The sequence below is a fragment of the Cynocephalus volans genome, chromosome 8 (assembly GCF_027409185.1).
Source record: "Cynocephalus volans isolate mCynVol1 chromosome 8, mCynVol1.pri, whole genome shotgun sequence".
NCBI lineage: Eukaryota > Metazoa > Chordata > Mammalia > Dermoptera > Cynocephalidae > Cynocephalus > Cynocephalus volans.
In genome coordinates, this window is record NC_084467.1 from 56,017,579 (window position 1) to 56,034,722 (window position 17,144).

General features: G+C 35.5%; 1 protein-coding gene across 2 annotated transcripts in view; it reads left to right on the top strand.

Moving 5' to 3' along the window:
* The first annotated feature begins 6,835 nt into the window (after window positions 1–6,835).
* Window positions 6,836–17,144, top strand: part of LEPR (leptin receptor) — an 83,543-nt gene continuing 73,234 nt past the window's right edge. For both annotated transcript variants that reach the window (XM_063105114.1, XM_063105115.1), the window contains exons 1-3: window positions 6,836–6,875; window positions 12,040–12,366; window positions 14,315–14,438. In XM_063105114.1, coding sequence (XP_062961184.1) covers window positions 6,836–6,875; window positions 12,040–12,366; window positions 14,315–14,438 — 491 coding nt within the window. The remainder of the gene's footprint in view (window positions 6,876–12,039; window positions 12,367–14,314; window positions 14,439–17,144) is intronic.

Sequence of the window (17,144 nt, forward strand, 5' to 3'; positions counted from 1 at the left end):
TTATTGTTGCCCCTTACCAAAACCTCCCTCCCTCCTCCCTCTCCTCCCTCCCCCCCAACAATGTCCTTTCTGTTTGCTTGTCATATCAACTTCAAGTAATTGTAGTTGTTATATCTTCTTCCCCCCACCCCCTGGTTTTCTTTTTGTGTGTGTGTGTGAATCCATCTTTTTAATCCAGTCAGTCAGTCTGTGTCTTTTGAGTTGGTAATTCAAACCTTTTATATCAAGAGTTATTATTGAAAGGTATTGATTTACTCCTGGCATTATATTGATTTTTGTTTGGATGTTTTAAATATCTTTTGTTCCTTTCTTTCTGATTTACTGTTTGCCTTCTGTGTTTGTTCATTTCTTGGTATAGTGGATAAACTTTTCTTTTTTCTTTATTGTTAACATTTTATTTTACTGGTGGGTTTTGTTCTATCCTGAGTAATCATGGTAGTGATGGTTGTTTTTAAAGTATCAGACCCAGTACTCCTTTGAGAATTTCTTGTAAGACTGGTTGTATGGTAGTGAACTCCCACAGTTTTTGCTTGTCTGGGAAATATACTATTTATCCTTCATTTCAGAAGGATAGCATTGCTGGGTAAAGTATTCTTGGCTGGCAATTTTTCTTTTAGTTTTTTGAATATATCATCCCATTCTCTCCTGGCTTTTAGGGTTTCTGATTAAAAGTTTGATGTTAGTTTGATAGGTGTCCCCTTATAGGTGACTTGACACTTTTCTCTTGCAGCTTTTAAGATTCTCTCTTTGTCTTTGAGTTTTGCCAATTTGACCATAACACGTCTTGGAGAGAACCTTTTTGGGTTGAATATATTGGGGGATATCCGGGCCTCGCGTATCTGAAGAACTGTATCTCTTCCTATATCTGGGAGGTTTTCTGCTATTATTTCATTGAATATATTTTCAATGCCATTTCCTTTTTCCTCCCCCTCTGGAATACCCATGATTTGGATATTTGAGTACTTAATGTTGTCTGTTATCTCTCTTAGATTTTCTTCAAATTTTAAAATTCAAAAAAGAACTTTTTTTTGTCCACCTGTGTTATTTCAAACAAGCCATCTTCAAGGTAGAAATTCTCTCTTCTGCTTGTTCTCGCCTGCTGGTTAAGCTCTCTGTTGTGTTTTTATTTTGTTGAATGAATCCTTCAGCCCCACAAGCTCTGCTACATTCTTTTTCAGGGCATTGATTGCTTTGTACATTTCCTCATTCAGGTCCTGTACACTTGTTTTCATTTCATGGTGTTGTCTAACTGAGTCTTCTTGTATCTCATTTAGTTTCCTCAGAATCTGCTCGAAATTCCTTATCAGTCATTTAAAGGACCTCCTGTTCTATATGGTCTAGAATTTGAGAGTTATTATATTCCTTTGGTGGTGTCATACTTTTTTAGTTTTTCAACCATTGGTGCTTAGTCATTGAGGGTAAGGATATCACAGTGTACTTGTCCCATCCTGGTGTCTGGAGCAATATCAGGGAGTTGTTGATGCTCAGCTGCCTGTTGCTGCCTCAGGTCCTGGGGGTTGGCAGCTGGGACCTCTCTTGTGGGTGGGGACTTGTTTGGTGGTGGCCTGGGTCTTGCACAGAGGGTGCCAGGTCTCAGTGTGGCTGCCTCAGGTCCCTGGGGGTTGGCGGCTGGGGCCTTAAGCTGTTATTTATAATGGACACTCTCCACTTTTATCTGGTCTATAAGGTCAGTCACCTTAGTGTATATTTTTCGATTAATTTACTTTCGAAGTGGGCACATGGACCTGCAGCACTCAAATCTACAATCACAGTTACCTTATGGTAGTTTTTTATGGCTATGATAGGCATTTGCTCATTTTTCTTTGGACATGTTTTCATGCTATACTTGTTTCCGCCATGACACATAGAGAACTTTGGCAACTTTGATTAATTTTTTTTGTGAGAGCAGAGCCCCAATTATTTTCTAATGAGAACTGAGCCCTTTCTCACCCTAGCTCAGCTCTAAATATTGGTAATGGTGATTGCGGTATGGGGTATTCTATTGGTGCTATGTTTTCATGTTGGATATCTCAGTTTTCACATGAGGATGTCAACCCTACCTTCTGTTTGAATGACTTCTAAGGCACAGTGTACCTTTTAACTGTCACCATAGAATGACTAATGCTATGGTCTGAATATTGTGTCACCCTGAAATTCACATGTTGAAATCTAACCACCAGTGAAATAGTATTAAGAGTTGGAGCTTTTAGGATGTGAGTAGGTCTTGAGGGTGGAGCCCTGAAGAATGGACCCTTATAAAATGGGCCCGAGAAAGCTTGTTCACACCTTCTGCCATGTGAGGATACTGCGAGAAGGCACCATCTTTGAGAAATGCATGCTCACTAGACACTGAGTCTGCTGGCATCTTGATCGTAGATCTCCCAGCCTTCAATACTGTAAACAGTAAACTTCTGTTCTTTATAAGCTACTCAGTTTAAGGTATTTTGTTATAGCAGCCCAAACAAACTAAGACAACTACATTCCAGGGGAATGTTAGGCAGTATTATCTTAAACTCCTTGTAGCCTCATGGCTGTTAATGGCTCAATTTATACAGCTATACTTATGGAAGATTGCCTGAGGAATGTGTACTCCATTTATTTATCTACATCAAGAATTCTTAATTTGGGAGCCATGGATATGTTTCAGAGTGTTTGTTAGCCCTGTGAAATTCTAGCCCTAAATTTGATTGTATGTACCTCCTCCTGGCAGTTGGTACTTTGCTCTCATCAAACTCTCAATGAGGTCAATGTTCCCAAAAGGGTTAAGAATAACCATTTGGAAGGTCTTCTTGTTATTTAGCCAGATTCTCAAAGAGCTGTATCTGGATGATACTAGAATTCCTCTTTTAATTGCTTTTATTCAATTTTGTCTTGGTGCGATGCTGCTACCCTATATTGGAGGATATTTCATGAAAGAGTCATATTCTGTGATTCATCCTTTCATTCATTTTTTTCATTAATTCGATTAGTATATATGGACCACGTAATATGTGAGAGGAAGACGTATGTGTGAAGGATAATGATGAAAAGAGCCAAAAAAAAAAAAAATCCCTTGTTCTAGTGGAGTTTACATTCTAGTGGGGGAGATAGATAATAAACAAGAAAAATAACAAATAATATTCACATTAACGTTAAATGGTAAGAAAAAAAATTTAAGCAGAGCAGCAGGTTCCACCTACTAATACTACTACATTAGTGATTAGGTTTCAGCATATGAATTTTGGGGTGACATGTCAGGGTGGGGAAGGTGTTAAAATTTTAGGTGGGATGGCCAGGGAAGTCTCCTCTGAGAAGGTGACTTGAGCAAAGGGAAGAGCAGTGGTTGATGAGGTTATAGGGGAAACTGGGGTCCAGGACCTTCCTTGTAGTCTTGCAGAGGACTTGGACTTTTACACTGAGTGGCAATGGGAGTGCTGTAGTGTTTTGAGAGAGACATGACCTGATGTATGTGTTAACAAGATCATTCCAACCACTGTGTTGAGAATAGACTGAATTGGGGAGCATGTGTGTGGCAAAAACAAATACTGAAGTCAACTATTTTTCCTCTGCTCTCACATCGCAATCATCACAGAAGACTGACTTCTGTGACCAAATGTGTGGGGATTTCTCCCCTCCAGCAAGCAAGTAACCAATTCTGCATTAGACATCAGTTGGGTGCCCTCCAATTCAATTCTGATACTATCTACCTGGACATCCCACAAGTTGAGGGCTCAATCCCCAAGACAGCTCTCCCTGCTCCATCTTCTGATGCCAGTCACAGGCTACAGGCTGTTTTGCCTGTGCTTCTGAATGACTGGCTATAAATTGGGGTTCCCCCACTCCCCACTTTGGGTTCGATTCATTTGTGGGGAGGCACACAGTACTCAGGGAAACATTTACTTATGTTTACCAGTTTATTATATAGAATAAAGGATACAAATAAACAGCCAGATGAAGAGATACATAGAGCGAGGTCTGGAAGAGTCTGGAACACTGGAGCTTCAGTCCCTGTGGAGTTGGGGTGCACCACTCTCCTGGCAAGCAGAGGCAAAAACCTCCCACATGTTCACTATCCAGAAGCTCCCAAACCCAAACCTCTTGAGTCTTTATGAAGGCTTCATTACATATATGTGATGTATTAAATCATTGGCCACTGGTGATCAACTTAAACTTTGGCCCCTCACCCATCCCTAAAGGTTGGCGGGTGGGACTGAAAGTCCTGCCTTGGTCTTTCCAGTGATCAGCTCCCATTCTGAAGCTACACAGGGGCTGCCAGTCATCAGTCAACTCATTAGCATACAAGAGGGCAGCACTTTGGAGATTCTAAGGATTTTAGGAGTTGTGTGCCAGGAAACTGGGATGAAGACCAAATATATATCTTCATAATATCACAGGGAGCGAGGGCAGAAGCAGGGAGACCAATGAGGAGGCTCTTCTGATAGTCCAGGAAAGAGAAAATGGTGGCTTAGAACATGGTATTGTCAGTGGACAGAGTGAGAAAATATTGAATTTTGAAATTCCCCTGAAACCCTGGTACTGTTATGATGTTTATGACAATGTTACCTGTTACCTTATGAAGTTAATCAGGAAAAATTTCTTACTGTTCTTAGTGTTAGGATTGTTTGGACTTTTCCCCTAAGCTGTGAGTTTCATTTTAAGTATTCTGTGAATTTATAATTGAACAATTTGACCATAAGAAAGCTTAGAGCAAATTAATGGCTCATTCTTAGAAAGTGTATTCAAATAAATGATGTTTGGTGTAATAGACTTATTTTGGTCACTCTACCATTAGTTTTCCCTTTGCTTGATTTTGGCTCATAGTTTAAAAATTTTTGTCACTATTTTTCTGTATTGTTTGTGTTTTGGTAAACCTCTTTATATTCCTCTTGGTACAATTTAGGGTGCATGTAAATATTTCTGTCATTGAATCTGTATGAGATACCACCTTTCACAGTGTCCTCAAGGTTGTGTCTATGTCCTTTTCACACTTGTTATTGTTTCTCTGTTATTTAAGAATGAAATCTGATTGTAAGAATTCAAACCACCAGAGCAGTTTGTGTTTTGCATGGAACATTAAATGAACATTAAATTTCCTATGTAAAGAAAACAAGAAAACAACTGATCTATTTTATCCCTTAGCAGATCAATTGAGTTAAAAGTCAGTCTAATCAATTGTTGGACTGGTCACTAGTCACCAGTCAGTTTAATCAAAACACATAGTCTAGTGATATCTTGTATCTATGACACATTCTGATCATGAAATTTGCCCTTGGGCTTATTTTATGAGAACATTTCATATCAGAAACAGGTAGCATAAGAAACAGAGATGAATTTGCACAAATTGAATATGAGTAGATCGTGAGGATTCCAAACACTGAACCAATTTCTAGAAATCCAAAAGAAACATTGTGATGTCAGTGTATAAAGAACCAAAATTCTGATGAAAACCTGATAGTCTAAAAACCAAATTTACCAGACTACAAGTTGTTAATCCTCATCGATTTTCTTCAGAATACTATGTAGGTTGTAAAATGAATAAACCTGTTTTTCTATTTACTCATCAAAGGGTGCCAATTCTCAGAATTGAGTTATGAGACATGTTTCTCACTTAAAATTTTATAATATTCTTTATAGTTAATCTGTGATTTCTATTTTAAAATAAAATCTTTCAGAATCAGGGCCGAGCCCGTGGCGCACTCGAGAGAGTGCGGCGCCGGGAGCACAGCGACGCTCCCACCGTGGGTTTGGATCCTATATAGGAATGGCCGGTGCACTCACTGGCTGAGTGCCGGTCACGAAAAAGACAAAAAAAAAAAAAAAAAAAAAAAAAAAAAATCTTTCAGAATCATAGGCAGATCTGAAAGGGATTGTAGAGATCATCCAACAGTCTGATTTGTAGATCTGGAACCTGAGGTCCAGAGTGTTGAAATCTCAAGTCCTATGGCTGATTAGAAGAGCCGAGACTGGCTCTCAAGACTCCTGGCACCTAATTCATGGTTTTTTTTTTTTTTTACCTCAGACTACTTTCATGTAGTGCAGTGAATCCTCAATTTGAGATAATATAAAAAGACTGAAACATCAAAATCATGTAGGATTTCATCATAAGTCCAAGCCCAATATATTAAAATTATACCTCCATTCTAATTCATGATGTAGTAGTAAGAATAATCTTATTTGTGATGTATTTCAAATTGAGTGGAATTCATGGGAAATCTTGTCTCTGAAGTCATCCCATCTTTTGGAGTTATTAAGCCATCAGACTTTCCTTGAATTACTCTGATAGCTCTCCAAATGTGACTATTGTCTCATCTGCAAATGAATAATACGTTTCCAAGAGCATATTGGAAAATTTTCTATTTATTGGAAATAACTACGCAGTTGTTACCTATGTTATAACCATTTGTCTTCGTAGTATCATGGTAAAGATAAAGACTTTAGAAAATAAGGGATATCTAAGAACTGAGCATGAAGATAAGGATATTAATGATGTTAGATGATCTTTCATGTATTTAGTCAACATTGTGAGCACTCTAGTTAAAAATTCAGTCTTATCCTGGGATATCTGTCTTGGTTTGTTATGGATTAAAGGAGCATCGCATTTTTTTAATTATATGGCTTATATTTTAACTATGTAAGATAGCATATGCACAGGAGTAAATCTGTAACTTATAATTTAATGTGAGATGCTTCTCGGATATTGATCCTAGAGCATTACAGAGATTAAAATTTGAAGATTTATTTATAATCATTTTCTTTTTATGTTTTCCACAGACAGCTCATTTATATGTGTTTCTATATGTGTGTGTTTTATTTGCTTTGGATTTACTGTTTTGCAGGTGTGCTTCTCTGAAGTAAGATGATGTGTCAAAAATTCTCTGTGATTTTGTTACATTGGGGTAAGTTATTTACTGTTTTAATGCCCTTATTTAAGATAGAGATTTTGCCCTTAGAGATGCTGTTTCATTTATTGACTAACAGAATTTCCTTTTTCTAGTTAGAAACTCTCATACATGCTCATGATTAAAAATGCAAACCAAACAAAAGTATGAGTGTGAAAATGAAAATGCTTCCCAACTTCCTGAAGACGTCCTGATGGTGTATCTGTCCAGAATTATAACATACATGCACACTCATATTTATAGTTGCAAAAATAGAATTGGTCTACCATATTTTTCTGCATGTATCTTTTTCCATTTAACAGGTTTTCAATTTATCAGGACAGCTTTTCTTGTCAGTATTTACTGGTGTACTTATTAGTTTAATGGTTACAAGACTGTGCTGTATGAATGTATCATAAGTTACTTATTTAAATAATTTCTTATTGGCAGTTTATTTCTGTAACAAATAATGCTACTTTGAAAACCCATATACATATATCTTTGTATGTTCAGAAAAATGTTTCTGCAGGTTATTTCCTAAAGAGAAGTTTCTGTGTTGAGTAGTATGCACGTTTTTGAATTTGATACTGTGATATCTCCTCCATAAAGCTTTGTACCATTTGCTGTCCTAACATGATCATGTAAGAGTACTGTTCCATTGCATTTCTGCCAAAGATGCATATTAACATTCTTTTCCCTGTTTGCCCTTTCAGATAAGCAAAATATGGCATCTCATTTCAATATTATTTTATTTGATTATTTGTGAGGCTGAGCACTGTTTATTACCATTTATATTTAGGATGTGATTTTCTAGTTTATATACTTTTACCATTTTGTTGTTGTGTTCTGTTGGTCCTAGTTAAATTTTAGAAATTTCTAAAATAGAATAGATATCTAGCCTTGTATTAGGGCCTCCAGAGAAACAGAATGAATAATATGTGCACTTGTGTTTGTGTGTGTGTGTGTGTGTGTGTGTGTGCACGTATAAAGAGTTTGATTGTAAGGAATTGACTCATGCAATTATGAAGGCTGAAAAGTCCCCCCAAGATCTGCAGTTAGCAAGCTGGAGACCTAGGAGAGCTAATGGCATAGTTCCAGTCCAAGTCCAAAGGCCTGAAAACCCAGACAGCTGATGGTGTAAGTTCCAGTCTGAATGCTGACAGGCTCAAGACCCAAAAAGGGCCAGTTTCAATTCTGGTCCTAAGGTAGAAAAAGACCAATGTTCTTGCTCACGGCAGTCACACATCAGGAGTTCCCTCTTACTTAGTCTTTTAATTCTATTCAGGCCTTCAATTGATTGAATAAGACTGACCCATACCAGGGAGGGCAATCTGTTTTACTCAGTCTACCAATTCAAATGTAAATGTAATCCAGAAACATCTTCACAGACATACTGAGTAATGTTTGACCAAATGTCTGGGCGCCCTGTGGGTCCAGTCAAATTGACATATAATATGAACCATCATGATGAGAATGTTTTCTCATTGCTCATTATTTGCCTTTTAACTTTGTTTTCTTTTACAGTACAGCAAATTTATATATATGTATATATACACTAACACCTGTATAAACATTTAGAAATAAGATATAATGACATTTACATATTTAAATTTTATTTAGCAAATGTAGCATTATTAAATTACAAATATGTATCAGATGATAGTCAAAACTTTAGTTCTCTATATCAAGGAGCAGTTTACTTGGTGATAATATTTAAAATAAATGACTGACACAAAATGATAGGTTTACTCTCAAATGAAAGGGAGATACCATTTTAATGCTGTTCTCTATTAGAATGATGACAAATATGATGTTATAAGGGGATGTTATCAAGGGATGGTGTATATGTTGGAAATTGCCATCTTGAATACCACTACAAGAATGCCTTCAGAGATTGAATGTACACTACTTCTTCCTTGTGCCCAGTGTGGGGATTTTCTCAAGAGAAAGCTTCAGATACTCTTTTAATGTCTTTTGTTTTTAAATGCTGTGAACTGCAGCAGCTTTCTGTTTGAAATTAGTAACACATTGCCAATAACTTTTGAACATACTGTTCTCACTTGGTTTTCACCACATTCTGGTGATATTCTGATTTTTTTAAACCCAAATAATTTAATTTAGGTTGGGTTCCAAGTTTTTGAAATTAAGGTCAGGCTATCTTTAATAAATTGATTTATCTGGCAGTAGTTACCTGTATGTGTGTCAGCTAGTTCTGAGCACCTCCTTGGCTACTCCAGTCTAAAGGCACTCTTACACGCATCTCTAGAAGTCGTCCTTGTTGTATGTGCTGTTCTTTCTCATGGCAGCCATCTGTATAATTACAGAAATACCCAGAACAACTCCACTGTTACAGATTTCCAAAAAACTATGCCACAAGGAACTATCCAAGAGAAATAACTCATTCTCTTTTATATTCTCTCTAATTTTATTAGATATATTTAAGAAAACTATTCATTCTCTTTTATACTCTCTAATTTTTATTATTCCCTAGTGTTTCTTATTGACTTTTCAAAAGATTTGTGGTTTCATCAAGTTTTATGAATCAGAAGAGATTCTGGGATATTGTTATCTAATAACATGTGCCTTCAGATGAAAATTCTGGACCTCTTGCTGTTTAGGATTCGTTTGGAGGGAAAGAAAATATCATTTGCAAAAGAAACATATAAACAAAATAGACTTACCTTTTAATTAAACTGATTTAATAGTTACTGTGTCTTTGAAGCTCATTATTACATTTTATATTTAAATACTTTTTTGAGGATTTTAGGCTAATTTCAGCTTAGCCAATTGAATTCTTCATGTGCAGCTAGGAAATATAATGCTTTCAGTTAGTACTGTAACACATTCATGGTTTTGTAAAACCAAAAAATATTTCTGTTTTGATTGAGATGTTCTGATTTCAGAAATACGTTAGAAGGATTGAAATCATTTCATAATGTATACATATATCAAAACATTACATTGTACCCCATAAATATATACAATTATTATTTGTTAATTAAAAAAATAAAATTAGAAAGATAAGAAAAAAAGGATTTCTGGAGAATATATAGACACAGAGGACAATGCCATGCAAAGGAACACTGTATTACATGGTGGGGTTTTGGCTACAAACCTCAATGCAGATAACAATAGTATTTACCTAAAAAAGTTGTTGTGAGAATTAAAAAAAAAAAATCCAAAGGAACACAATTACAATGAATATTTATTTTGCTGATGTTATGACACCTAATTGTCATCAGTGTGGACATAGTAATATTAGTCATGTTAATCATTTTTGCCTTAATTTTTGCATCTATACATATTTATATAATTTATATTTATAAAAGGTTTAGAAACCAAACTATTCGTGGTTATTACCTATGTATTGTTTGAATAGTTTTACATGTATTGCTTTTGTAATTTAAAAAATAAATTTGTGGATTAATTTTTTAAGAATTTTTGTTTTCTTACATTTTTAAATAGACTTTTTTTTTTTTACAGCAGTTTTAGGTTCACAGCAGAATTTAGAAGAAGGTACAGAGATTTCCCATATACTTCCTGCCCCCCCCCCAACATGCACAGCCTCCTTCATTACCAACACCCCGCACCAGAGTGGCACATTAGTTACAATTGATGAACCTGCATTGACACATCATCACCCAAAGTCTATAGTTTACATCAGGGTTCACACTTGGTGTTGTACATACTATGGGTTTTGACAAATGTATAATAACATTTATCCACAATGATAGAGTCATATAGAATACTTTCACTGCACTATTCGTCCTTTGTGTGCCACCTATTTATCCCTCCACCCCCCTAACTCCTTGGCAACCAGCAGTCATTTTACTGTGACCATAGTTTTGCCTATTCCAACCTGCCATGTAGTGGAATCATACAGTAGGTAGCCTTTCCAGATTGGCTTATTTCACTTAGTAATATGGATTTTAGGTTCCTCCATGTTTTTTCATGGCTCAATAGCTCATTTCACCATTGAATAATATTCCATTGTCTGGATGTACCACAGTTTATTTCTGCATTCACCTACTGAAGAAGTTGGTTGCTTCTATTTTCTTCCCTTTTTACATTTACCATAATTCTTCAAAATTCTCATTCAGTGCAAATCCATACAAAATTCTCAGAATTCTCATTCTGCATTAATGTGTATATGAGACAACACACTTGTTTTTTATTTGGGTAACTTACAGAAGAAGAATTATGGAGAATTAATTATTGTTTTATTTTCAAATAATTATTTAAAAATAAGTAAATTTTAAGTTTTTTGGGGGGATACATAATTGTTCTTAATTTTTACATGTTTAAAAAGTGAGAATTTAATCATCAGTAGAAGTTTCCTGTAAGAAGCCTATCATTGTGTATTATTTCTTGGAAAGTGAGTTAAGGGCATGTCTAATATGATGTCTTATATCTGGAGGATCATGGGCAGGTTCAGGAGATCATCCAGCTGTCCTAATGTTGAAGACAAACCATTTCTAAAAGCACTCAGTGAAAGCAGTGTTAACACTTTGGTGTTACTCCCTTTAATAAATATCAAAACAGCACTTTAATGTTTGTTTATATAATTGCACATCCAGATATTTTCCATTTATGCTGGAAGTTATAGTAATAGTTTTTAGAAAAGGAGAATGAAATATTTAGTGTTAATTTCGTTTCATTAAAATGTAAATGTGAGATATCAGATTTATAAGGAAAAATGAAGCATGAATTCCAACAAGAGGTGCCGGCGTGGAGTTATTTCTTTTCTTTTCTTTCTTTCTTTTTAAAAAAATGCTTATTTGTACATATTTGTGGGGAGCAGTGTGTTGTTTCAATACATACATATACTATACAATGATTTTCTTAGGGTAGATAGCATAACTTTGTACCCATTAACCCACCACTTCCATCCCCCCGCCCCCACCTCGGCCACTGTGAACCATTATTCTACTCTGTACTTCCAAGAGAACCACATTTTTTTTTTAGATTCGGAGTGGAGTTATTTCTATCAATAAATTCACCCTCTCCTGTATAACGCTTTGTACAGTAGAAGCACAGAGCTATTCATTAGGCACTGAATGAGCACTCAGAAAGTGAAATAATTATTACTGAGCACTACATGGTTTAATTTCAGATACTTCCTATTTATGTCTTAGTTAAAATGATTACTTATTTTCTATGTGTCTTTTTAATGTCTTAACAGAATTTATTTACATGATAACTGCGTTTAACTTGGCATATCCAATAACTCCCTGGAGATTTAAATTGTCTTGCATGCCACCAAATACAACTTATGACTACTTCTTGCCTGCTGGAATCTCAAAGAACACTTCAAATTTGAATGAACATTATGAGGCAGTTGTTGAAGCTAGATTTAATTCAAGTGCTACCTCCCTTTCTAACTTACCCAATACAACTTTCCACTGTTGCTTTTGGAGTGAGCAAGATAAAAACTGTTCTGTACATGCAGACAACACTGCAGGGAAGACACTTGTTTCAACAGTAAATTCTTTAGTTTTCCAACAAATAGGTAAGTATTTTAATGTTCCAAGCATTAGCTATTATTTTTTTTAACTATATTGAACAAGGTGTTTTAATTCTCTGAAAGTGGTATGAAATATATGTCTTATGGATGTGATTCTTAACTTATATTATTATTTTTATATTAGTAATAAAATTAGAATTCATCATGTGACCAAACAAATCAATAAGCTCCTAATTATTTTATATCCCATAAAAATGTAATAAGGGAACTCTTTTTACTTTTAAGTGCTTTCCTTGTACTCCTTTAATTTGCTTTGAACTGGAAAAAGCACACCTTATTTTCATTAAATAGATAAGATATCAAATGACTAATAATACTGTTGAATGAGTTAAACTGGAAAACATTTATGAATAATATTACTTACTCAAGCAAGGAATCTCCCTGAAGCAATATACATTTTATATCAAGGGATTTTTGTTGTTAAGTATAATGCATACTGAATGTAGCTAGTGTAGTTAATAATTCTGCTCTGGAAATATAAACAACAAATTATTTCTAAGTCTTATGATAAAGGTAAGTAGAGTGGAGTCAATTGACTCAAGCCACGTGAAGAGACCTACAGTGTAAAAGTGTAGGTGTATATAAGTATAGCACTCCCATGTAGGGTTCTTCAGGATTTCTGAATTGATACTATTGACATTTTGGGACAGATAATTCTTGGTGATGGCGGCTGCCCTGCACATTGTGGGATGTTTAGCAGCAGCTTTGGCCTCTACGTACTAGATGCCAGTAGCATTTCCTCTCCAGTTGTAATAAAAAAAACTCCAGACATTTCCAGATATCCCTTGAAGTACAAAATCGCACCTTGTTCCACACCATTGATTAGATCGAAGAAACACTCCTGTACGTTTAAATCAGTTTAGGAATAAGAATAAAGCATAAATATGCAATAAAATCAGGTTTTTAAAACAAGTTAGAAGTGATAATTCCCAGTGTCTCCAATTCAGTTCATAGCCATTAATTTAACTTTAAATGAAGCACTTTAAAAAATTTGTAAGGAAACTTAAAAGTTAGCCAATCTAGTGATTATTAAATATATGAAGAATGAATTTAAGAAGTCAAGATCCTAGTTATGAGCCTTGAAATTGTAAAAAAATTAGTACTTTCTTCAGTTAGGAAGGGGAATAATTATGATGCTATAGATTTTAATTTTACATTATAATTGAAGGCTAATAACTGGTTACTTTTAAGTGAGTTTATGTTTTCATAACTAAAATTATTAGACTAAGTAGTGGTTACTGAAGATTTCAATCTGTTAATCTGCCAAGTAGGCTGTTTACTTCATAGAGCTCAACAGTATTGCAAAGTCCCTAATATAAAGTCCTTCTGGTTTGGGGAAATATGTTCGTGTTGTCTTAAGTAAGTCATGATTTTCCATTGTTGATAGTCTTGCTTTCAAAATTTCAAATCACCAATAGTTTACATTCATCATAATCAGGTGAGTATTTCAGTGTGCAGTGAAATATACTTTCATCAATTGTATTTGGGGCCTATAATATTACAATAACAAGAATTTAAGACATGCATGATAATTGAAATATGAATCACTGTGGCTTTATTTGCTAAAGCAGACACATAAATATCCCTCCAAAATTTGCTTATACATTGATGTTTAACATTCTTTTTTCTCTTGAAAAGTGAGAATGAATTGAGCTAGGTGAGTTTTGAGGTCTTTTGTCTTACTTAACTGATCTGGGATTAAAGAAAATCTTGAGAAACAGTAATTGAAATTAATTGTCTTACTTTACAAAGAAGGAAATCAAGTGACTAAATGACTTGGGTAAACACATACCACTAGTTGGAGCCTGTTCTTGTTCCCTCAGAACACACAAAGGAAGTTGTATCAGACCCTGTTAAATTTAATTTAGCTCTTCTCTTGCACTGAGCTGTTCAGAATGTTTTTTGAATTTCATGTACTTTATTTTTAATTCAGGAGCAAACTGGAACGTCCAGTGCTGGATGAAAGGAGACTTGAAATTATTCATCTGTTATGTGGAGTCATTAGTTAAGAATTCTTTCAAGAATTATGACCTTAGGGTCCATCTTTTATATGTTTTGTAAGTACTAAATAAATTAATTTGAACAGTTTTACTACATAATTTTTTTTTTAAAGGAGCTTCCATATACAGAACTGGACTATGAAACCCCTCCCATCCCTACATTCCTTTTATATCAATATACATTTATAGGATGCAGTTTGTATTTTTCTTTCTTTTTTTTTATACAGCATTCTTCTACATTAGTTTTTCTCTTCTCTTCCTGTTAATTCAGGTAGTAAGACATTGCAGATATGGATGGATATATAGTCTGAAATAAATGTGAATTCAATTCAGGGGTCCTAGATATTTGACTGGAAAAATGAAAAAAACTTGTATATTTTTTTCTTCAGGTGATTTTTTTCATATTTGATCTTTTTATAACCTTAAAAATTTAGGTACCTAATATTTATTTGTGCTATGCAGAGAGCCAAGATGGTGGTTTCAAACAGCCATACACTTATAATTCTAACAGCCGATATATCATTCAAGTTTTCTAATAACTTCAGTGATAATATATACCATTTCTATGTGAATTTTAACTCTTTAAAATTCTTTCTCATTAGTTCTTTTATTTGGTGCTTAAACGGAAAGAGACTCACCTCTTTTAGTTCTGCAGTTATTGATGGGCAATGTGCTAGAAGCTGTCCATATAAAGTTGAATTGAGACAAAAAGCAGAAGAGTAGTTACCAGGGGCTGGGAGGAAGAGGGAATGAGGAGTTATTGTTTAATGGGTACAGAGTTTCAGTTTGGGAAGATGAAAAAAGTTCTGGAGTCGGATGGCGGTGATGGTTGCATAACAACAGGAGTGTATTTAATGTCACTTAACATAAAATTTACTGTTTCAACCATTTTAAGTGTTCTGTTATGAATTACCAAAATAACAATAAAAAAGAAACATAAAGACATTTCAAAAAAGAAAAAATGAATAGTTATGATCTCTGCCCTTGAGATGTTCACGAGATAGTGGTCGGGACAGATATTTACAGGGTTTCAGTTTTAATGGGTACAGGTGTGTTTTTGGTAGGCACATGAGGTCATGGCAGAACATGATTGATTTGGGGCCTTAGATGGGTGTATCTAGTCCAGCTGGTGAGAGGAGCAAAGGTTTCCTAAGGAAGGAGACAGGTGCGTTTAGTCTTTAGAGACAAATAAGAGATAATAAGAAAATGTGTGGGCAGTGTAATGTTGAGAAGGAGATCAGCATTACCTGAAACTTGTCAGAAACTTAAATTTGCTAGCTCCTCCCAGAATTAGTGAATCCAAAATTCTGGGGGTGGGCACATTAATCTGTGTTTTACCAAGCACTTTAGGTGATTCTGATGGAACTCAGGTTTTAGAATTCCAGATGTAGAACACCATTAATGTGATAGATTTTAGAGTTGGACTACCACTTACTAAATGTACACACATAGAAGCTACTATGCTTATCAGCAGTTCTACCTCTAAAAAATTAACCCAATGGAAATATTCACACAAATGTTTAAAAATTATTTGTTGAATGAATGCATATTGCCAAAATGCTTTCTAAAAAATTTTTCCAATTTACCCTCCAGAAATGTCTTAATGAGCCACAAAATTATGAATAAAGGAATAATATTGTCCAAAGGTGGGAGAAGTGAGTGGTCAATGATCAGATATAGCAGAAAGGTGTAACAAGGTCTGAATAATATATATGGATTTGGCAATGTGGAAGTGATAGGTCTTTAGCCAGCACTGGTTCAGGGGAGTGGAAGGGGCGGTTGCCAGAACAAAGGGAAACTTGGAGGAAGGCCCTGAAGAGCTGACCTCTGAGGAGGTTGATACTAGTTCCACAGGCACTTGATGGAGGGACCCTGGAGAGCTGGAACTCATGTACCCTAGGAGGGGATGCCAGATGGCTGGCTGGTGTACAGGTGTCTTTGAGAAGACATACCATGGCTGGTTCTGAGAATATGGGTAAAAAGCTGGTGTATTAGTCTGGTTTCTGTTGCTTATAACAGAATACCTGAAACTGGGTAATTTACAAAGAAATGAAATTTATTTCTTACAGTTTTGGAGGCTGGGAAGTCCACAGTCCAGGGGGTGCATTTGGTGAGGGACTTCCTCTTGGTGGGGAATCTCTGCAGAGTCCTGTGGTGATGAGGGTATCACATAGCTAGAATGGTAAGAGCTCTTTCATGTGCTCTTCTTATAAAGCCACCAGTCTACACCCATGCTAACCCACTAAACTATTAAATCAGTACTCCATCAATGGTTTAATTCATTCAGGGCACAGTCCTCATGATCTAATCAACTCTAAAAGGCCCCACCTTTCAAGTGCTATAATTGGATTTCCTACTCTCTTATCACTGTTATGATGGGAATCAAGCTTCAATGAGTTTTGGGGGGACATTCAATCCACAGCGCCTGGTTGCGGGAATCAACTGCTGCTGCTCAGGTGAAGAACCTTTGCTGGGGTGATATTTTCAAGAATGGGAACCAAAATAGGAAGGATCAGGTCTCTTGTTCCTGTTAGCCTTCTAGTCTCGCTTTAGTGCTCCCAAAGGTAGAATTTAACAAGAATCTAGGTAGTAGAGGAGAACTATGGTTTGCAGAGTTCCAGCCTCAGCATAGCAAAACAGAGGATAGGGTGGGCTTGAAGCTGAGAGATAATAGCCTATTCACCACCATAATTCACCCCTTTGGCTACTTGACATCCACATATACTTTTTTTTTTTTCATTTCAGTAAATTTTTTTTTTATTG